The following is a 24,196-nucleotide window of genomic DNA, read 5'->3' on the forward strand; positions in this document are numbered from 1 at the left end:
TGAACAGTACACAGTACCAATAACAACACTCTCCACACTATACATTTATGTGTACGCCTAGCTTCTGTTATACCAGTGACTTACCAAAATTCACTCAACATGTCTCAGGAATGAACCATCAGATATCTTCAAAAAATTGAGACGAACTTTACCGCAATTTTATTAAGAATGTTTTGTCACTATTACACCAATCTCAAAATTATCATCGGCCCCCATAATAAACATGCAGCTTGGCATCACTGAACAACAGAAAGATCTAAAAATTTCATGAACAAATAATATTTCTTTCAAAGGTAAATATGTGAGTGTGTGTGTTCTAATGCCCTGCGGTTGACATTGCTAATAACTGGTGCACAGTCTGTAGTTTTCATTTATTTATACTCCAAAGAAGTATTTTGAAAAGTGGTTGCATGACGCTCTAGACCAGAGAGGAGAAACATGGAATGGCCTAGAGAGGGAAGACCGTTATATACATTCTACCTGGCTTGCTGGAAGAATTCGTGAACTCCTTGTGTAAGCACCGAACCCAGGCCTCCGGCACATCTCCTACCAGATAACCACAGTCAAGACCTGACAATCTTGGGCACTAGGCAATAGAACACATCCTCAGTGGTACCCTACCTTCAGTTGAGTGATGAGCCTCTGGACCTCCCACAGTTGTTCCTCCTTGCGTTTCGAGACGTATCCGGCATTCATCTCGCGATGAATCTGGTTTAACAGAGATTCCTGTTTACGCAGTTCATCGGCAATGCCCACGGCCGTATCAGGGAGGGAAGGGCTGCCCGCGCTCAACGGGGGGACGTATCTGGGGGAGAGAGATAATGGTTATCACAGGAAATACTGACACAGTTAACAACAGGCCTCCAAGGCCACAACAGTTTCCTTAGGGAGAGAAGAGACCTTTACTCATGTCTGGTGCATGTTCAGTTGGTCTCCTGCAACTTCCTGGATATCCTCCTTCATTCCTATATCCTATCTCACACTAGTTTTTTAACTTTCTCATTTCTTATCCAATATATTTTTGTCACTCCTATTTTACTTCTCCTGCTTTTCTCTCTTCCCCTCATTACCCAAGTTTCTGAAGATCAATTTGTTATCCACTAAAACCTCTATAATGGACACCTTTAGGACCGAGAACATGATCGTTGTATAGGGCGTGTCCGCTTGAGAGTGGGGTACGAAACTGGTACCATTAAAAATAAGTAGGAACACACTCTACCAGCTGAGCCTCAGCCCGCTTTCACCTTTTCTTTTAAACCTTCCTCACAGCAATGTCAATGCACACTGTTGTAAAACTGAACCCATAAAAGTCAAGTTCAAAATAACCTGACAGTGAAACTACAAATTCCAGCATTTCTCGAGCACTTGAAGTAACAGAACCACCTTCCAAGAAAGTGTACAACCTGCAATTCTTACCAGCTCCTGCCAGGTCGGGGTGTTGCCTCTCATCTTCAGTGATTGTATTCTTGTACTGTTCTTGACAGAGTCCATCCCTCTTAGCCTCCAGCACTTGTTTTGGTATTCTTCCCTCCTCCATCCTCATAACATGTCCAATTATTCTTCTCCATCCTATCACTCAGTACGGGCTTCCACCAGCTACACTCTTACGTAGTGCTCACTTTGGTCTTCTTTCACCCCTTGCACATCAACTGAAAACACTTGTACCAGGCCTCACTGTCACTGACTTGACCTGACAGGGTGTGGGAATGAACAAGTAAAGACGAAATTATTATCCCATGTCCGAAACACATCTGTTCACCTCGTCACGTGTAGCCACCGACATGAATGGAAGGAAGACAAAATGCCCCGAGTACCCTTCACGCAAGTGCAAGGTAATGCCATGCTATGTTAAAGAAGGGAGTGATGCCAGTCCCTTAAAACATGGAACAGCAACCATTAATATACAAACTGTTAAAGGAATTAGAAACAGCACACGATAAAATCAAATAGGACACAATTTTGTATATAAACTCGATATTTTCGAAGAAATTATATTGATGTATTAGAACATAGGGATTTCTAGCGTCCGGGATATAATTCTTCGGGGCACTGAGACAGGACTGTCCTGGGAAAATCATGTGGGATCCCTGACTATAAGAGAAATGCACGTTACCTGGACAGCTTCACGTCTGTGAAGAGAGCTTTACAATGACACAGGATGGCGGTAAACAAGCGGTGACTCATCTGCAGCACAGGGCTCAGAGAAATGGCCAGATTCTGAGCATTCATTTTGTTCACCTTCTCCTGAAAAACAAAACAAGAATTCTTGTATAAACATCCACAGATTGAGTCAATATCTACAGAGGTTTCGCCCTTATTCTACATGTACTCACAATATTCAAGAGCAAAAAGCAAGTACAGAGAGCAGAAGTGCAAATAATAAAAGCTTCATACAAAAAAATTGTTAGTAATGTAAAGACCAAAATAGCAGAAATAAAATGATTGGTTGTGGAAACAGGAAAATGTGCTGTCGTCCAAACTCTTCAGTCACAAAATCCAATGGTGTGTGTGTGTTTGTGTGTGTGTGTGAATCAGAAGACAGGATGAAACAAAGCACGACATAGAGAAGGCGAGAAAATTAAATGAAATGAAGAACAAGAAAGAGTAACAAGTGTTGAGAAGAGTGAAACAGCAGTGATATCAAGAGGGAGGGACGGAAGGAGAGAGAAAGAAGTGGAAAACAAGTAGACGTGAAAAGTTTCAAATACTCGGCAGGTGTATTGCCAGAAGAAGGGAAGATAACCGAGGAGACTGGAAAGGGTACAAGTAAATGGCTTTTACCAGAGTGTGAGGGATATACTGTCTTCTGCATTCAAATAAGCCAGCTGGCGTGACGCCTGGGATAAAGTATTGTACTCCCCGCTGGAATGGTGAGGAGAAGGAAGCATAAAAGCATTAATACAAGTTCAAACAATGGCAGGAGGGGAAACATTAATGGAGAAAGCTGCAAGTATAAACCTGCTTCGGTGGTAGGATCATGTGAGGCGAGCAGTGCAGGAAGGACAAGAATAATGGATTTGGCCATGGGGGGGAGACCAAGATGGCGATGTCGCAGAGCTGGTTGTGGAGACCGAGAGGAAATGAAATGGCGTATGGCCTTTAGTGCCCAGAGTATCCGAGGACACGTTCGACTCACCAGGGGCAGGTCTTTTGATTTGACGTCCGCAGGCGACTTGTGTCATGATGGTTAAAATTCCTGACCCTGCCGGGCATGCATGTATGTTGCTCCAAGCATCACTGCTGTCGTCAAAGTGGAGCAGTACAGACACAGGCAATGTATAAGGTGGACGCCTTCTCAAAAGACAATGCAGCGAGGAATATAGAATACAGTCCGTATATTCGGGGGCACATATTTTTACCTGCTTAAATCTGAATTCACCAATGTGTGAGAATCCATTTACAGTCTCTCTCAAGGAGTGAGGACAGCTCTTAACTAGAGTTGTGTCATGGGAACTCACATGAATGGTGATACAGTCCAGATGAACCATGAGCCAGCCCAGGAGGTGCCTGTTACAAGTGGGAAGCTGTTCCACGAGCGCCTGGAGATCCGCCTCCCTTGTGCCTACCTCGTTCGCAGCAGCCGCTTCTTCAAACCTCGCCAGCAGATCCGTCGTCAGCAGAGGTTCAGGCAGCTCCCTGTGGCACAGTAAATCACTCTACTTCATTTTACTTTATACCATCTCACTATACAGTAAATCATGACACCTCTTTCTGGTAGCTGTGTGCCAAATGTCAATTTTCAAATGATGACTTTTGTAGAAAAAAATAAAATAAAAAGAGTTAAATAAACAGGAACAAAGTGTGATAAAGACTCAATATTAGTTTGATATTCTTCTTTTGCCATCAGTTCTGAAATCCATGAAATATATCTCACCCTGTGCCATGTTATGTGTATTAAAATTCAGTGTAGAGAAAGCTACTTGTGGCGCATGTGTTTCGACCGTATGTCTGGGGAATCGGGCAAACCATATCAACGCTGCCAATTTAATCCCACGAACTTAAATTCCACATGATAGGGAAAAATTCAAATCCTATAGATTCTAGGTAGAGTTCATGGTTTATAGCATTTAAAAATCAGAGATTTAGCGTTTTGATTTTCCAACTTAGCATTTTGTAGCATCTAAACTTCTCAAATTTAGCGTTTTGTAGCAAATTGATTAAAAATAGGCATAATTTGCTAAACTGCACACACAACAGTTAGGAGTAAAATCATACTGTTTAATCACACATTGCTCGTCATGCAGTTTTGAATTCGCAGTTTTGAATTCACTATGGAAAATAAGACAAACATCTACATAAGACTGCAAGAAGTATTAACGCACACACAGGAATATGCTTATTTTCAAATTTGCAAACAATTTCAAAATGAAAAATTATATTCTGAACGTATTTATTTATCACAGTACAACACACCTACAAGGAAGAGGAATTCCAATGATGATTAAAGTACAACATCCCAATTGCTTAAAAGGTGTCCTCCTTCATTTGAGACCGCTTATCAGTCACAATTATGTTGTACTTGCTAAAAACAACTCTACATCGACACTGTTCGTAGAGGCCCAAATGGACAGAAGGGCTGCCAAGGCAAAGGAAGGACTGCAAAACATTTCTTTTTTTCTTCAAGTCTTTGATTGCAGAGTCGGCACATCAATATAGGCCATCTGTATCGCTTACATAAAAACGTCCCGATTTGTGACTCTCAGCATGCTGTTTGATCGTCACTTCGCTTCTATCCATGGCTACCAGACAATAAAATAAATCGCTACCGTACTTTTAAACAGAACTACTGCTCAACACCAATGTCAAGAATAACCGACTATGATCAAGGGTCAACACAAAGAGAATGGACGTGGTGCTTGAAAGTGTATTTGCTGTTTGATTGATTGTTCTTTGCAGTGTTCTTTAGCCAGTGAAAGAAATTCCACACATTGAATGATTTAACCCTTTGGCGTGCCATTACTTGTGAAAGGAAATATTCCCTTACATACCATTTATTTTTTTTGTCACTTTAACATAAATTTGATTAATCACACAGGCTACATAAAAATACACAAGCAAAGTGAGCTTTTAGCTCGTCTATAGTAACAGGAAACTAATGTTTTCGTTCGTAAGTATTACTGGTTTCAAGGGAAGCAGATAAATTAGCAAGAAATGTAAGAAATATAGAGGCATAGGCATTGGTTTCCTTAGTAACGTGATCCCAGAACTGTGGGGTTAGAAATTCATTCCCTACGTCAATTTTTCGGATTATTACCCAACCCCCTCCCTACTATAGAGTGAATTTCAAAAACTGGTTTACATGTTACAGAAAGTGGCTTATTGTCAACAAGATCATAATTCCAATTATCATTTTACTAGACTTCTCACCGGGCGAGTTGGCCGTGCAGTTAGGAGCGCGCAGCTGTGAGCTCGCATTCGGGAGATAGTGGGTTCGAACCCCACTGTCGGCAGCCCTGAAGTTGTTTTTCCGCGGTTTCCCATTTTCACACTAGGCCGCTTCCTTCCCATTCCTAGGCCTTTCCTGCTCCATCGTCGCCGTAAGACCTATCTGTGTCGGTGCGACGTAAAGCAACTAGCAAAAAAAAAAAAACCTAGACTTCTCACTCGCTCTTGTTGCATTCTGGTTTTGTCACATAGTTTCAATTGCACTATCATCTCAGAACTGAAATCGGAATCACTTTCATCACTATCAGTTGAAGAAGACGTATTTTCACTCTCCAGAGAATCATTTCCACTTTCAACATCATGATTTTCAAACCAGTAACGAATAAACTCATCCATGCCGTGCTTGGATGCCGCCGTGATTGTTTACAATGAGCGGCAAAATGAGGTGTTTTTTATTTTCCGTATTTCAGCTCAGAATTACTATTTACACAGAGAAAATAGCTTCAGGTATCATCCTGGTATCATCTGACATCAATGGGTAGGCTGAAAAACAAAGAGAATAAATCTCGCCGACCAGCTAAGTGCAATAATGAACTTACAAATGTTCCATGCAACAGGATGGAAGTGTCTGTCAAAGCATGTTACCACTTTACAATCGCAATGGGCGCCGTAATAATTATTTCTCCTGAAATAAATAACAACATATATCTTTTTTTAAAGAAAAATGCATCATTTTTAAAAAGATATATTTTTATTTTGTATACAACTACGAGTTTCACATCTATTTCGCATAAATTGTATAATTTTTCACTTTGAATCAATTTTGCATTTTATCACTAATTCAAAATCGCTAAAAACCCCTCGTACGGGTCATATAAGATGAAGGCACATACACTGACAAAGTTTCGACATATTTCGCATTTATCGCAAATGCTAAAAATCACAAACTCTAGTTATAGGTAATCAAATGGTTGAATTCTGTCACATCTTATACCCGGCCTTATACAACTGATGTTAGAAAAGACCAGGGCACAGGACACAACAACTCTGATACTCTACGATGATCACCAACATTGAGCGAGCATACGAAGAACAATCAACATATCAACTATGGCTATTTCTGGAGATACAGTGAGCACTCATTGTTCCATGAGGAAAATAGTCTTTTAGAGGTGTGCTCGCTTAAATGGGGAAGACATCTTTCAATCACTTTTTTTTTAAAGACTCTGAAAGCCTCATTATCCAAACTTTGTTGTTTCCTCACCAAGTAAGTCCATTCATTGCTTTGGAATACACATTTCTGAAGCATCCTGGACGAAGAAATTAACAGCAGTTCTTTTTTTCATTCAAGCAGAGAGACGCTGTTAAACACTGTTTAAAAACATTTCCACCGGCGCATTGCACTGTGCTAATTACCAATGATTTAGATGGTACATTGATCTGTAGATGTTTTTCATATCGTATGCTTCAATAACTGAAAGGAAACAAATTTTCCAGTCCATGCAAGCATTCCCCACACCAGAGCTCACCTAAAGAACTGCTTCAGCAAGCTGGTGACAACTGGAGGTTCGTACTCTGCCAGGCTGACTGTCTCTCGCAGGTTGTACTGTCTCCTTAGGTTCTGCACTTTGGACTTTATTCCTGATAACTTGTAAATAGATTCCATGTTCAGACCTACAATAACAGACAGGCATAGATCAACAAGGAACAGTAACTTATCTGGGCACAGAACACCTAATACGATAAACACACTGTGATGGTACATATCACAACCCCACACCGGAATTATTATTATACTGGTGTATTGAAGTAAAAATATTTGAAGCTGGAAGGATATTACAGTGAGTTTCTCTCATCGGTTGGCCAGCTTGTCTGCCTCCCAATCACTCATCACTCCCGCCCTGCGACATAGCAACAAGGACAACCCTTTGCTCACTTTATCCCTGCATGACATAATAAGAATTAAGAAAATAAGCTCTATCTTATGACAGGAGATGATGAAAATGTCGTCCTCTTGCATCCCCACATTTCTGGCATCGCCTTACAAAACTCCGATTCACGCGCATGAGTTCATCTTCCATAAACTGAGGCTATTTCAATTTATCATATTCGAGGCCCGCCATGCCGTGCTCTTTGAAACCGCGGCTTCCTGTCTATGTCATCTTAGGGATTTTGTTGGCGTATGTTCTAAACTTTCTGTGATTTAATTTACTTTTTCCTCGTTAAGTACAGGTTTTGAAAACACTTCGCTTCATATCGAGTAAAGAGCCAGTTCCTCTCAATTTGTTTACCAGGTTCCGTACGGTCTCTTTGCGGAGGGCATACAGCTGGAAATTATGTTATAAATTGTCTAACGACTTCCCTGCAAAACTATGCTTTTACATAATTATCGTACATAAATACCCTTTCCCCTATCACGTACACACGTGGAGGCAGTATGAGAATTATACCCCTAGTAACGCTTCACAACTCGAGAACAGTTGGAACGACAGATCCACGCTTAATACACATTCTAAGCACGGCATTCCCGTGCTGTCGCTGCTCTGTATGACGGGAAGTGATGAGTCGACGAGAGGCACATAAGCTGGGCGCATCTGCCAGGAACTCGCTGTAGTTCTTCGTTTTGTAAGGCAGTTGGGAAACACATAGCTATTTCCAGGTTTGGAAAAACATTGGGGGAAACTTCAGTGAGTCATACAGAGAGTCCAGCCTGACACATGCATATCCTCAAGACAGCCTCGGCGGGCATGTAGGAATATAGCCACGAGTGCAGATATCCCTCGTTCATGACTGGACAGACAGGCCGACACAAGTTTGAAGATGTCCAGAAGGAGTGGTGATGTGAAAGTCTACTTATTCTTTGGGAGAACATGATACAGGAAACATTACTATCACTCGGGAACAACTTATGGAGGAGTTTACTGTGAATATTATCTAGTAAGTCTCTTGACTGTGAACATTAAGGAGTGTACATTTGATTATGGATGGACTAGTGTTCTGTTTATACAACTCTTGTGCTGAGGTACTGATCTTTATCTTCTATAGCTCATGGCAAGTTTCTGTAATCTACGGCCCGGTTTCAAGGCACAGATCAACAGCGTGTTTGTGCAAGGGAAAGTGTATCTAAACACTACATGTTGGTGTCAGTGAAAAAGAGCTACAGTATCACAGTGTATACCATGTGTTGATGGTGAGAACCAACAATTTATGTTGATACACAAACAGTGAAGGCCAATTATATACCTATATGCTTTGCAACTACTGGTCATCGGGCTCACTACATATGATAGTGCACACCTTGCTGTCCTCTTTCCTTGCCTTTTTTTATTTTATTCTAGGTTTATTGAGTGTATTGCTATCCTATATGTACTGTATGTTGATGAAGTGCTTATGTACCGAGCTCGAAAGCTGCAGTCGCTTAAGTGCGGCCAGTATCCAGTATTCGGGAGATAGTGTCAGCAGCCCTGAAGATGGATTTTCCATGGTTTCCCATGGCCACGGCTGCTTCCTTCTCAGTCCTAGCCCTTTCCTCTCCCATCGTCGCCATAAGACCTATCTGTGTCAGTGTGACGTAAAGCCTCTGGTGCCCATTTACCTGCATTTTCGTAATAATAATAATAATAATAATAATAATAATAATAATAATAATAATAATAATAATAATAATAACAACAACAACAATAATTCTTTTTACGTGGGACTGTGGGAAATCTTTCATGAGACACTTGTGAGGGACCGGACTCCACAAGCGTGCGAGATTCTTACTCACTAAAACATACACACACTTTTCCCATGACGCATATCTCTGCCCCGGAACCGCTCTGGCATTACTTCAGGGTGGTGTCGTGCTAATTTCTCAGGTTTCTTCTTTCTTTATTTCTCCTTTATTCAGTTCATGAGCATTCACATCCCTCTTTTTCTGACACAGGATGCCTTTTACATATACTGTTACCTGATCCCAAGATTCTTGATTTCGTAGCATTACCTACATAATACTTTCTGGCATCAATTCTCCTTGCTCAGCTTCTAAATATCTTCTCTGTGTTGACCAATGATAACATACAAAAAATGTGTGAAGTACTTCGTCACCATCATTACAATAAATACACACCGAATCACTCGCTCTACCTACTCTGTGTATCCGTGACCCGTCAAGAGCTGCGTAAGATAAAAGTTAACCTCACCATGAGCTTGTGCGATACAATCAGCTAAATCAGCCACTTAGTCCATTTTCCTCGAGGATCATCCTCCCATTTTTGCTGCCATCGTTCCATTCATTGCCTATAAGCTAATCCTGAGCACCCTTCTTTTCGAGCTTCCCTTGAGTTTGCCAGACTTCCTGTCTCTCTAAGGAAAATAAATCAATCAGTGGTAGCGCTCCTACCATAAGAACCGCAGGTTCGGATACTGTGCGATACGCGCTTGTAATACGCAAGGCTGATTTCCGCTGTACTGCAGCTATGATTCGCTGGAATTTTTCAAGCTTCAGAGATACAGTATCTTCAATGATTTATTCATTCACTTGTTTTTAATTTTATTTCATTAGAAGTTCCAAGTGATAATTACATTCAACTATGGTACAGAAATTAATATTATGATTAACGTCATTTTTCTTAATGTTACAAGTAACGACCAAGCGTGAGGCGATTAATTAATTTATTATTCACATTTGATGTTATTTAAATTACAATTAGCGCCCTAGCAGATATTTTATTAATATTAAAACACTGACAGCTCAGTGTGGGACGAGCAGACGAGAATAGACATCAAAACAGGTTTCTTTAATATCTTTCCTTTCATTGTATTATCTGCATTTCTTCTTATCCCTCTATTTCCATATACCACTTAACCCCGAATACCACCCACACTTTTTTCTCCCAAATATTGGTTCTAAATTTTGGGGGTGGGTCATATTCACGCCGATCATTCCCATAAATATTTACTACGTTTAAATGGAGTATTGATATAGATTTAAATAGGGTTACCGTACTCAAGATACCACATGTAAACGGGCATTCAGGTCTTATTGTGTTTTAGTTGCGTTCTAGAAAACAAGATAGATTTTTTCTCAAACGGTTACATCATCATCATCATCATCATCATTTCCCTTTCTCCAGCTGTAGCCGGGTAGGGGCAAATATGGTTCCTCTCCACTTTCTTCGGTCTTTCCACCACTCCTCCTCCAACACTGTGTCCCAGTCCAGGTTTCTTTCTATAATTCTGCGTTGGATGGTATCCTTCCATCTCAATCGTGGTCGTCCATGGCCTCTCCTTCCTTGGATTTGCATTTCCATCACCTTTTTTGGCATTCTTTCATCACTCATTCGCTTTATGTGCCCAAACCATCTTAGTCGGCTCTTCTCTATTCTATCAGTCATTTTTTCCACTCCAATTTCTTCCCGGATTTTCTCATTCCTTATTTTGTCTCTTCTACTCTTCTGTATCATACTCCTCAAGAATTTCATTTCGGCTGCCTGTATTCGACTCTCATCCTTCTTTGTCATTGTCCAAGTTTCTGCTCCGTAAGTTGTTATGGGTACGTAATACATCTTGTACATAGTATCCTTTGCTTCCATTGGCACATCTTTGTCCCATAACATATTTCTTACACTATGATAGAAACAACTTCCAGCTTGAATCCTTTTACTAATCTCAGCATCCAGTCGAGCATTCTCCATTAATTCACTCCCCAGGTATTTAAACGTTTCCACTACTTCCAGGGGCTTGTCTGCAAGTCTAATCTGACCTTTCCCTTCTTTCTCCCCTCTAGTCATAACAAGAGTTTTACTCTTTTCTACACTTATTTTCAATCCACATTCTTCGATCTTCCCATTCACCACATTCAACTGTTCTTGAACCTTCCTGTCGTCTTCTCCCCAAATCACAGTATCATCTGCAAATAACATCATGTTCATTTCTCTTCCTCCATATGCTGCTTTTGCTGTTCTCATGATGTCATCCATTACTATTGTAAACAGGATTGGTGATAGAACACATCCTTGTCTCAGCCCACTAGTTATTTTGAACCAACTTGTCCTGCCAACTTGTGTTTGCACGCAACTACAACATTCCTTATACAATGCCATGATCATTTTTATTAATCCCTGTCCAATTCCTTTTTGCACCAGACTGTCCCAAACTTTCGCCCTAGGGACACTGTCATATGCCTTTTCAATATCAATGAATGTCATCACCATATCATTCCCGTACTCCCAATGCTTTTCCATTAGTTGTCTCATAATGAAAATGGGTTCTATTGTTGACCTTCCACTTCTGAAACCAAACTGATTTTCCTGTATCTGCTTCTTAACCCTCAACCTTATTCTACTTTCCAGTATCCTTTCCATTATCTTAGCAACATGAGATATTAGAGTAACTCCCCTGTAGTTCTTTAAAACTTTGTTATCACCTTTCTTGAAAATTGGGATGATTATTCCTTTTTGCCAATCCTCAGGGACCTCCTTATTCTCCCAGACATTCCTGAGAACCCGATATGTCCACTGCAGGCGGTTACAGTGGTATGTAAATGCGAAATGTAAGTTAATGAAATACGGTAAATCAAAGAATATGAGTAAATATACGGTAAATATGAAAGTCGTTGCTACAGATGCTCGATCGTCATTTTTTTACAAGTGTCGCTGGCATGCTGGGTGCGCGAAGAGCTGATCTTGCGGGATATCAAACCCAGGAACGTTCTTGTAACGCCAATGTTTCATATCATTATGAGTGTTTCATATCGTATGTGTGTGTTTTCGAACAGTGCATGTGTTCCCATTGTTCCGTGTCCATGGACGTGCGACAGTTTAGGCCAGATCCATGTCTTTGTACATTTTGCTTCAATGTGTGTGTATTTGATCCAATTTTTTTCAGATAGAAACAGGACTGTCAAGTCCAAGAACACTCTTAGAGAGCCAAGGTTTCATATCATTGTAAGTGTCCGTGTCGTGTTTGTATATAATTTCAACCAGTATATGTGTTTCCAGTGTTCCGTGTTCCATGAACACAAGAGCGTTAGAGCCAGAACTGGGAACTTCTTAAGTTTCAAGTTCAGCTTGCCAAGTGTACATTACATTTCAAGGAAATGTCTAGCAACCCATTGATGTGTTTCCCTGCAATCACCTATAGGTACACGGTTTTTCGTTATGATGATCGTTATCAGATTCCCCTTGTTTTCATTTTCACCAAGAACTGATGATGACTCCAAAGGAGTCGAAACCGGTCTTCTTATAATTTAATATATTTTTACAATGTGTTGAATGGTGGAACATACCTTAAACTTTATCTTATTAGTTAAACGTCAACACGGAAATGAAGATCATAACCTACGATATCGTACTTTGTGAGAGTCAAAACTGTTGGTTACAGAAGTCTACCTCGCTCACATTCGAGTTCCGTATCTGTCCTATGAAAGTGCTGTCTCGATAGTAAGCGATGTATTCAAAACGGCATCTGCGGTCATTTACTGTGCGTGAGAAACTTAAAAAGTTGTAAGCGAAGCTGGAATATACAGAAATCGAACCGTTGGCAGAAACTGCGATATTGATGAATTGTGTATTTGTGAAGGAAAAACTTCTAAAAAGTAACGGCGATCGCAGAGCGTTCTGTGGGCAGAGTGCAGTGTTTCCGGAAACTGAAGAATGACTCCACAAATTTGTGACAGAAAAACATGAGTTAGGATATGGTGTTTCTAGTGAAATGTGTCAAGTGAAAGCACTGGAGATTTCAAAAGAACTCAAAACACAGGGTTTTACTGCAAGCCGCAGATGGATCTGAAATTTATCAGAGAAACTGATTGTCCATTCGGAGACGTATGTCTATTTCACGTCATCTCCCTGGAGCATATGAAGAAAAATTAATGGTCTTTCAGCGTCACATTATTCATTTGAGGGAGCAAAATTCTTATTTGCTGCTGCAAATTGGGAATGCTGACCAGACACCTATCTATTTTGAAATGCCGTTAAAAAATGCAGTGGATACGAAGGGTTCTAAAAGTGTAACTATCAGAACAGGTGGTAACGAAAAGCAACGATGCATGGTAATGTTGTGCAGATTAGCAGACGGAATCAAACTCCCTCCATATGTGGTTCTGAAAAGGAAAACACTTCCAAAAGCAAATTTGCCGTCCGGTGTTACTGTTAGAAAACGTGAGTCCAGCTGGATGGACAGGGCGTTTGGCAACGTCCCCCGGGAGCTTTGTTACACATAAGAAACATACTTGTGTTGGACAGTTACCGAGGACATACAACTGGCGCCGTAAAAGATATGATGAGGAAAGGAAAAACCGGTCTTGCGATAATTCCCGGAGGACTCACTTCTATTCTACAGCCGTTGGATGCGTGCGTGAACCAGCCTTTCAAAACTGCAATGAAACAGCTGTTCACCGAATGGATGTCTGATGGTGATCCCGCGTTAACACCAACCGGACGAGTGAAGAGGCCTGAAGTGGGACTAATATGCAGCTGGATCAAGACGGCATGGGTGCGCATTCCCAACAATCTAGTGTCCAAAAGCTTTGAGAAATGTGGAATTTTTTAAATTCAGTGGACGGTAGTGAGGACGACTATTTGTGGAAAGATGCCAGCGATGAAATTTCCTATGATGAAACTTCAGATGACGACAGTGAATTGTGAATGATTTGAGTATTGGACAGATTTTATTTACGATTTTTATGATGATTTTATTAATTGTAAGCTGTTTGAATTTATATTTGTGGTATATTTGAAGAAAATTAAATAGGTATGTAAGTTATTTGATTTTTAATTTTTTTTCCGTATTTTGCCGTCTCAAATTTAGGGTCGGGTCTTATTCGGTGGTGGGTGGTATTCAGGATTATACGGTAAAGACTGAAAATGTGTCGAGACAGTGAGTGTTGATGTTTGCTCTCCTGATGAAGCTGGGAAGTAGAAACAAGCGTATCAGAGGCCGAGGAGGAATGAAAGACGAGACAGCACAGGGTCCTTCCCACACCGACCCGTCATAGTGTGTATCGTATTTTCTCTTTCTTTTCATTTTTCTGAATGAGTTTTTCCATTAAATATTCCCTCATTTTTTGAGGCTTACGTACCATTCTCTTGAACGTAGTCTATGCAGTCTCGGACAACAAGCGGGATGTCAACTCCGTCATGACACCGGCTCCTCTCCACAGCCAACTCCAGAGGCACACCAAACACAGGCTGCTCATCTGTGAAAGAATTAAAGAGGAATTTGCTACAATTATTCTAGTACAAAAAATAAGATTACAGCCAGATCAAGAGAAAGACTGCATCATAAAATTTTTGGTTAACTCATACTCATAAAGACAAGAACAAACAATGCTGCTTGTGGGATACAGTACTGCCCTATTTTGAATCAATGCCACTCCACCTACACTACTGTATCATTTTAGAAACCGTTTAACTCTAGAACTGGCAACTGTCGCATATTTGACACTTTGGTCCCTGACATGTTTGTATTTCATAACATAATTTCCTCAATTCTTTAACAGATGTCATAATAGTCTATTCTCAATGTCCACAGCAGCAGCGAGTTCAGTTTCATTCACAGTTACAACCTCTTTGGGCACAAATTCATGGAAATAAATCTGCTTGAGTGCCATTGCTATAGTGTCGGGCTCTGCTTTGCTATTCTATTTCATTTTATTTTGTAGTTTTCCATTTGGTGTTAGTTATTTACTTCTGTTAATATATTACTTGTGTGTCTAAATGCATAGTCTTCATTATGGAAAATTAGTGATGAGGTATGGTGAATTTTGGAAGATAAAAGTGACCGATCTGACTTTGAGAATATAGAGAATGAATCAACAGATTCCGAGTTGAATTTGGAATTTGTATCAGCTATTTCTTCCATCAAATATCGGGAAATGAAAGTGATGACGAACCTGCCATACACCAATCTATCACAACAAAGTGGTCTAACATCACACCTCCTGAGCAAGGCATGCTAATACACTTTCCCTAATATTTTCAAGAATATAGCTCTCAGAGTGATGAAACTTTTGATAGTGCCTTACACATACATTATTGACAATCTGCATATCTTTTGCTAATTGCTTTACGTCGCACCGACACAGATAGGTCTTATGGCGACCATGGGACAGGGAAGGGGTAGGAGTGGGAAGGAAGCGGCCGTGGCCTTAATTAAGGTACAGCCCCAGCATTTGCCTGGTGTGAAAATGGGAAAACACGGAAAACCATATTCAGGGCTGCCGACAGTGGGGTTCGAACCTACTATGTCCCGAATACTGGATACTGGCCACACTTAAGCGACTGCAGCTATTGAGCTCGGTAATCTGCATATCTCAGTTTGTTTGCGACATGTTTCAGTTTTATGTACATATGATCGAAAGATTTATTATCATTTTGAATACGGGAATTTCTCTTTTTGAATAGAGTGTACATTTTTCTAGTCGAAACATTTGTGCAATTTCGTATCCACATGACAATCCTCAGTGTATAAGCTTTACGTAGATATATAAAAGTTCATAGATTTATTTCATATCTTCCGAATATTTTGTATTTCGACAAGTAAAAGCTGCCACCACAAGATTTATCATTGCCAGTTCTAGGGTTAAGAAATCACACACAATGAATCAGCTCATGTACGGGGCAAGAAAGATCACCGCCTTCTACTTGGGCAGTGCTAAGATCAGTTCACATGGAACACTGAAGCCCTGACGTTGTCTCACAGGAAAGCATAATCATCATCATCATCATCATCATCATCATCATCATCATCACAGCTGGTTTGGGGAGATCTAGGTTCCTCTCCTGTCATCCCAACACACTCTTCTGCTGTTTGCATCATCCTCATCATCTCTTCCCCTTCATTTGCCTTTCCATCATTTGTTTTGTCATCATTCATCCTTTTAATATGTCCAAACCAAGTAAGCCTGCTTTTCTCGATTTTACCATGGAACTTTTCCACTACAATTTCTTTCTCTATTTTGCTCATTCTTCAGCTTCTCTCTTCTTGTTTTATGCACCAAACTTCTGAAGAATTTCATTTCTGCTGCCCGTCATCTGCTCTAGTGGTCCACCAAGTTAGTAAGCAACTAGAATTGCAACTCCTCACGTTAGTCAGTCTCAAGATATCTTTTTTGACATTATGAAAGATACGTTAATTTTTTTTTGCTAGGGGCTTTACGTCGCACCGACACAGATAGGTCTTATGGCGACGATGGGATAGGAAAGGCCTAGGAGTCGGAAGGAAGCGGCCGTGGCCTTAATTAAGGTACAGCCCCAGCATTTGCCTGGTGTGAAAATGGGAAACCACGGAAAACCATTTTCAGGGCTGCCGATAGTGGGATTCGAACCTACTATCTCCCGGATGCAAGCTCACAACCGCGCGCCTCTACATGCACGGCCAACTCGCCCGGTCGTCCGGTCATTATTTCTTTGGGGGAAGTGCAAACATTATTCCTGTACAGTAAGCAACGTCTCAGAGCCCTGCCCTACAAAGCACTGCAAGTACTGTAACATGAACGTGTAACATGAAAATGGTATTACCGTTAATAAAGTATTAATTAATGAACAACAAGACGTCGGACCTCCTCTTAACCCATTGCACTCTATATTGCGAACAGTCCACTCTGTCCTTCCATAAGAACATTAATTTGTAACACAATGGATTTGTCCCATACAATTCAGAAAATGCTGTTAATATGTTCAATGAACGTGTTAATAAAAGTGGGTTTGAACCATCTTCAAGTCAATTCTGACCTGTACTTCACCATGGTATGGTCCCCTCCTTGGGTGAATGATCACCATTGAGGCCTTCGGGTCGGAGGATCCCACGGTTGATTCTCGGCCAGTTCAGGGATTTTAATCACGTATGGATAGGAGGAAGATTGTTTATTTCTGTCCCCTTCGTCACGATGGACTTTATCTTTACTGTCGCTATACGCACAACACTAGTGCCACTAACGGCCCGGGATGCTATGTATTTTCCTTTTTCTCGGAATCACATATAAACTGTTGCTCTTTCTGCAACATTTCATTTTCAACAGTGCTAAATAAATGGCGCAATTCATCATCAAGGGCAATGGACAATCATCAGAAGAACTCTATTTATCCAAAAATTTGCTTACATCTTGTTCTTTTAGGGTTTTTTTCCTACTTGCTTTAATTACGTCGCACCGACACAGATAGGTCTTATAGCGACGATGGGACAGGGAAGGGCTAGGAGTGGAAAGGAAGTGTCCGTGGCCTTAATTAAGGTACAGCCCCAGCATTTGCCTGGTGTGAAAATGGGAAACCACGGAAAACCATTTTCAGGGCTGCCGACAGTGGGGTTCGAACCTATCTCCCGAATACTGGATACTGGCCGCACTTAAGCGACTGCAGCTATTGAGCTTGGTTCTTTTAGTTTTGAATCCATTCTTACCAAAGTTAAAATGTAACCAAGAGAATATATCGTGTAAAACATGCACTGCACTTCAGTAATATACACTAGAATATAACTTGACGGGAATTCCATTCGCAAAAACAACAGCATGATTGGAAGCAAAATTGTGCTTTAAAAGGAAAGCAAGACGTTGCTATCCAAGGAGAATAATGTACCAACCATCCAATCATCATCATCATCATCATCATCATCATCATCATCATCATCATCATCATTTTCCAACTACAGTTTCCCGGGTGTGGAGTACAAACACGTGTCATCTCTTCCTGTCTGCGTACATCTTCTGTTCCAGGACATCTTCCCATTTGAGACCTCTCTCCTCCACATCTGAAATCACTGTGTCTATCCAGCATTTCCTTGGCCTTCCCCCTGATCTCTTTCTGTGGACAATAAGCATGAAGTATTTCTTGGCAGGTCTCTCGCAGTTCATTCACATTATGTGCCCATACACAGCTACCACAGTTCTAATGAATCTCATTTCTGTTGCTTGAATTCTGCTGTAGTCACTGTTTAGTAGAGTGAGAGAATCGGTTCGAAGTAGGTGTGGTACAAGATTGTTCATGCTTTTTTTTGTATATTTTTCAGTCCCAGAGTAGATTTCTGGTTTGATTGTGAAAGTCTGATGCCTTCTATGTCCTGATGCGTATTTCCTGCTTGACAGTGTTATCTATGGAAATTGTGCTTTGAGGTACTTGAAGTGAGAAACTGATTCTAATTTTGCTCCTTCCGAAATGAGGCTTGAGTTTGTTCCTTTCCTGTTGATGGTCATTTCTACGGCCTTTGTTTAACTTGTCTTCATCCCCAACCAAAATATTGTTCATAAACAATCCAACAGATGGCAGAGAACGTCAGAATAACACAAATCGTAATTTATGATTTTCATAATTTCTGTATAGGTTTACCAGTCTCGGTAGCTTTAACTTTATTTTGGACACTTCCACCTAATCAACACTTGTAAATTGTATTGTAGAAGTGTAGTTAGCTAAATCAAAACAAGGATATTTAGGGAGTTAACTGCCTCTCATATACCTCATAATTATTTATTGCACACATTCATACTTATTCACCAGTAGCATTACATTGTAAACAATAAACTACTTTCATAGGAAGATAGAAATGGGTAGAACAAAAGTTTTAACGGTCTTTATTAAAGTTGGTGTGAAGTTTGACGAAGATTAAGATTATTAAAATTGTATTTTATTGTGTTTTAGTGTGTTTCATGTTTAAAAAAAATAAAATTGCAGGTCAAAAACAAAGTTTTTATAGTGTTACATAATGGACATGTAAATGGTATTCATGAAGACTCAATCAAAAAAGAAATATAATTTATTAGTTTTTTACATTTTATAGCCTTCATTGGACCACTCTAGCCAATTTTATACTAAGAATTTTTCAGTTTCCTGTCAGCCCAGTACTTCTTCATTCTCTTGGATCTTATCTTTCTTTCTTCATCGGAAATCACCCTTCCTATTGTCTGTTTGTTGATTCTGGTTTGTTTGTCTGTGAATTGCCTGATTTTGTTGGTTTTGTTTCTTAGGTCTTCCACTGTAATTTGTATTTCATATCTTCCTTGATTTCTGTAATCCACTTAATGTTGCACTTACTATTCCATAATTTTTCTATTATTCTCCTGATGATCCTGTTCTCTGGTGTCCTGATCAGATGTCCAAAAAATGAAATGTGTTTCTTCCTGATTGTGCTCTATTTCCTTGTAGACTGTTTCATTAGAAGATACTCTCCAGTGTCCATCTTTTTGGTATGATTTGTTGATGCACATTCTAATGATTCTTCTCTCTATCTTGAGTATTTTATCTATTTGTGCAGTGTTAGTTGTTTTGAAGATGGTTTCGCTTGCTTATGTTATTTCTGGTTGAGTGACTGTTTTGTAATGTTTTAATTTTGTTGCTATTGACAGGCCTTTTTTGTTGTAGGTATTCTTGGTGACATATTGTGCTCTGGTCAGTTTATTTATTCTGTTATGCCATTCTGACTTTTCACTGAGGCTATATGTTGTGTTTTCTCCCAGATATTTAAATTTATCTACAATTTTGATTTCTTGGTTTCCTATGGCAATTTTGTTTATAAGTGGCGGATCAGTAAACATGATTACTGCATTTTCAAAAGATATTCCAAGCCATATTTTCTGTGCTATTTCCTGTAGTGATATAACTTGTCTGGTTTCCTGAATATTGTTGGACAAGAGAGCAAGGTCATCGGCAAAACCTTGGCGATTTAAACGTATGTTGTCTTTGGGTCTTCCAATTTGGATGTTCTTTGGGTTACTCTTGTACCATTCCCTCATTATATATTCCAAGGCACAGTTGAACAGCAGTGGTGACAAGCAATCTCCCTTGTCTTAAACCTGTTTTTATGGTGAATGGCTCAGAGAATTCCCCCTCTGAACTTGACTTTTGATTTAGTGTTGGTTAACAGAGCTTTATCATATTTTAAAGTTTGTGATTACAGTTTTTAAGTTTTGATCTTAGTAACAGAACTAGTCTTACCATTACTATAAATTAGTCTGAATAAAATTCTACAATACAATTTACAAATGCTGATTAGGTGGAAGTGTGCAAAATGAAGTTAAAGCTACTGAAAAAGAAGAACACAATGTTGACAATCCTGGTAAGCCGGTTCAAGCCCTGTCAGTTGAAAAGACTGTCAACATCAGAACATTGGCCGGCAGAGTATATAAACATGCCAAAGCAAAGGTTTAACGGGGTGCTCATATGGACGACATGACCCTGTTGTAAGCATACTGCCCCATCCTCTTTATCCACATAACACATATGGTCAATCAAAGGAAAGACTAATTCCTTGACCAAAGATAGCGCACACACGTAAATCATCATGCATTCACCCAGGTACAAATTTCTCCTAAAAGAAAAACAGGTTGAACTATTATGAGGCTCGATGTCGGTAACTTACCGACAGCATCCGTGCAGTCTTCTCCATGTTTCGACTTCTTGCGTTCCTTCAACTTTAACTTCACTTTTCCCTCCTTGTCCTTCTTCTTGTCCTTGTCTGCCTCCTTCTCCTTCTCCTTGCCGTCCTTCTCACGCGACTTCTCTCGTTTCTCCTTCTTGCTAGGGAACTTGAAAGACTTGGATTTCTTGGATTTTGAAGGGCTCCTAGAGAAAAATCAAAAATTAAGAAGGAACATTACATTGAGGGAGACTTCGAACAACACAGCAATGTTGGTGTATAAATGAGGACAGGACAGTGAAAATAGATATATTAAATAACACTAGTATGTTTTTATTGTTCACCCACCTATTCAATACAATACTAGTACACTCACCTCAACACGTCCAACAATAAAGAGCCATATCTATCAAAACTCTTACCACAAATACTACATCAAAGAAGATGGCCGAATGACTTCTACATAAACTTAAACATAGCCTACGGCACCAGCATTCCATCTAATATTATCTCAAAAAGAACCACGCCATATGTAAATTCTTCGAAATTTATAAGCATATAAATGAAAATCAATACTTATCAACTTCAAGAACCAACGACCATTACCAATGCTCAACTTTCCTCAAGTTTTTAACACATCATTTGACAATTAAATGGAATGTGCTTTCTGATTTTTATCTTTATTGTAATATCTTTTAATATCAAGAATCAACCACCTATGTCATAAACCTCAAATAATCGTCATGTTTTTCGACTCAATTAACACAAATATTATTAAGTAATAGTATACTACTTTTTATATTGTAATAGTTGTTTAACGATATCTAATCCATTTTAAAAGACATACTTTTTAACAGTATTCATAAGTCATTTCCAATCAGGTACCTGATCTATTCCTAAGGTAAAAAATATGGCTGTCTCCGAAGACCTTAAAAAGTAGTTAGTGGGACGTAAAGCATATAACATTATTATTATTATTATTATTATTATTATTAAAAATATGGCTGATGATGCCTACTATTGATAGGCGAAACATGTAAATTATTTAAAAAATTGTATTGAATAGGTGGGTGAACAATAAAAACATACTAGTGTTATTTAATACAAATACTTTCAATACGGTCCCAAAAATGAATTTTATCACATGTAATGAAAATAGATATAATGATCTATTTATAATTAAATAATATTTAAATCACATATAGAAAGGAACACACAACCCATCTATTATTATTATTATTATTATTATTATTACATTATCTGATCCTGTACTCAGTAAGGAGTTCCTTAAGGCAGTATTATTGGATCTCTGTGTTTTCTTATATATAAATTATACACATAAACAATTGGAATCGCAGATAAGGATTTTTGCGGATGATGTTATGCTGTATAGAGTAGTAAATAAGATGCAGGACTGTGAGCGACTGCAAACAGCCCTCGACAGTGTTCAGAGATGGATGGTAAACACGATGAAAAATCAGGTTGTAAGTTTTGTCAAGAGGAAAAGTCGTCTCAGTTTCAATTACTGTGTCCACCATGGAGTGATGGGGATCACTGTAAGTAAGTAAGTAAGTAAGTAAGTAAGTAAGTAATGTAAGTACTTAGGTTATAAATAAAGGGTGCAGATGGTTATGAGGGTATTTAGGGGCTGGAGGTAAAGGACCACAGTTGGCTGCGTATGGGACTCACACCAGGAGTATTTGATGATGATGATAATAATAATAATAATAATAATAATAATAATAATAATAATAATAATAATAATAATAATAATAATAATAATAATAATAATAATAATAATAATAATAATAATAATAATAATAATAATAATAATAATAATAATAATAATCGGATGGCCTCAGCTCCCGTGTGCAGACATTTCAATTTGATGCCATCTGGCTGTCTGCTCGTCAGTTTCGATGTTCCGATTTACTCTAGGTCTACTAGATGGACCTGTCTGTTCCGGCAGCGCAATCTCATAGCACCAATACAACACCAGGAGTAGAAATGTTAATAAAACAGGTGCTGCCGGAACAGACAGGTCCATCTAATATGAACTCAACAAATAATCTTAAGATCGCTTCCAACGACTAAGCAACACATCAACAGGAATGATATTCATAACAGACTGTATGAAGTATCTAGGATGTTCCTTCTCAATTAAGCAGCACCCTAAAACTAAGAAACAGCCTAAGATTGTACTCTTTACAATTCCTTGTCACTACATAAGACCCAAAGTCAAGACGCTTACAGTTTCAATCACAACAACGTTCTTGACCAGTCTATATATAACAATCGGTTTTAAATCTCCACTAGTGTTTGACAACGTATTTCAACATTGGTTACGTCAAGAACATCAAAATGAAATATGTGGATCAAATAAGCCCCAGTATCAATATCCTCTTTTCTCAAGACTTATGATAGAGGAAGAAGATCCATTTTAGTTTTGAACATATTTTTAAGTTAAATAGAACAGGACTGACGAGTTTTAACTGTGTAAAAAAACATTGTTAATTTCAATTTATATTTTCATTCACAACAATCTTGATCAGCCTACAATTAACAATCAGTTCTAAATCTCCACTTGTGGTTGACAACACATTCTGACATTAGTTACGGTACATCAAGAACATGAAATGATACAGGTGGGTCAAATGAACCCTGGTATGTAATATCCTCTTTACCCAAGACTTCTGATAGAGGAAGAAGATCCATTTTAGTTTTGGACATATTTTTAAGTTGAATAGAATAGGACCAACAAGCTTTAATTGTGTTAAAACACCATTAATTTATGTTACCAATAGTTATGTTTTGTTAACATTTTTTAAATTATTATCCTGGCGTGTTAGTCTTAAGAGATTATTAACGTTCGTATATTATACTATATATGGTTAAAAAGGTCCCAAATCTTGACCTAAAGGTTGTCTACAGGCTGAAGATGCCCAAATAATGGGTGAAACATGTACCTGACCTGATAAATCTACATAAGTTCAAGTAGATTCAAATCACATTAAATGTGGAAAGTATTGAATAGGTAGTTTTATTAAATTATGCCTGAAATTCTATGCCTGTGTGGCGCGTTCCGAGCTGTCAGTGGAGAGTTGGCGTGGAATTACGTAAGTAGAAGAATAAGCTTGAGTGGAGCTTTTAAAAGTAGGAAAGATCATAATATGCAGAGAAACTGGAATTCAAGAGGACAAAGTGAATTATGGACAATAATTTATGAAGGGAAATGTTTGATAAATTTGCAGGTAAACAAATGATAGGGAATCTGCAACAGATTGAATATGTTTTACATTTATGAAATTAAAGAGCTTAGCCATGCGTTGTTTTAATATTTCAGTAAGACCTATGACTGTACCCGTAGACCATCAATATTGAAAAATTTAAGAAATTTTGGACTTCACTAAAAATTAATCAGATGAAAGAACTTACCTTAACTAATATAAAATCTAAAGTCAAGTTCAGAGGGAATTTTCTGAGC

General features: G+C 39.0%; 1 protein-coding gene across 2 annotated transcripts in view; it reads right to left on the reverse strand.

Annotated features, from left to right (window-relative positions):
- The window catches only part of Rlip (Ral interacting protein), an 81,302-nt gene that overhangs the window by 32,370 nt on the left and 24,736 nt on the right, over nt 1-24,196 (reverse strand). For both annotated transcript variants that reach the window (XM_067156480.2, XM_067156479.2), the window contains exons 4-9: nt 20,716-20,918; nt 14,450-14,566; nt 6,915-7,059; nt 3,459-3,636; nt 2,114-2,244; nt 622-805 (exon numbers count right to left, since the gene is read on the reverse strand). In XM_067156480.2, coding sequence (XP_067012581.2) covers nt 622-805; nt 2,114-2,244; nt 3,459-3,636; nt 6,915-7,059; nt 14,450-14,566; nt 20,716-20,918 — 958 coding nt within the window. The remainder of the gene's footprint in view (nt 1-621; nt 806-2,113; nt 2,245-3,458; nt 3,637-6,914; nt 7,060-14,449; nt 14,567-20,715; nt 20,919-24,196) is intronic.

Source organism: Anabrus simplex, chromosome 12 (genome assembly GCF_040414725.1).
Source record: "Anabrus simplex isolate iqAnaSimp1 chromosome 12, ASM4041472v1, whole genome shotgun sequence".
NCBI classification, from domain to species: Eukaryota; Metazoa; Arthropoda; class Insecta; order Orthoptera; family Tettigoniidae; genus Anabrus; species Anabrus simplex.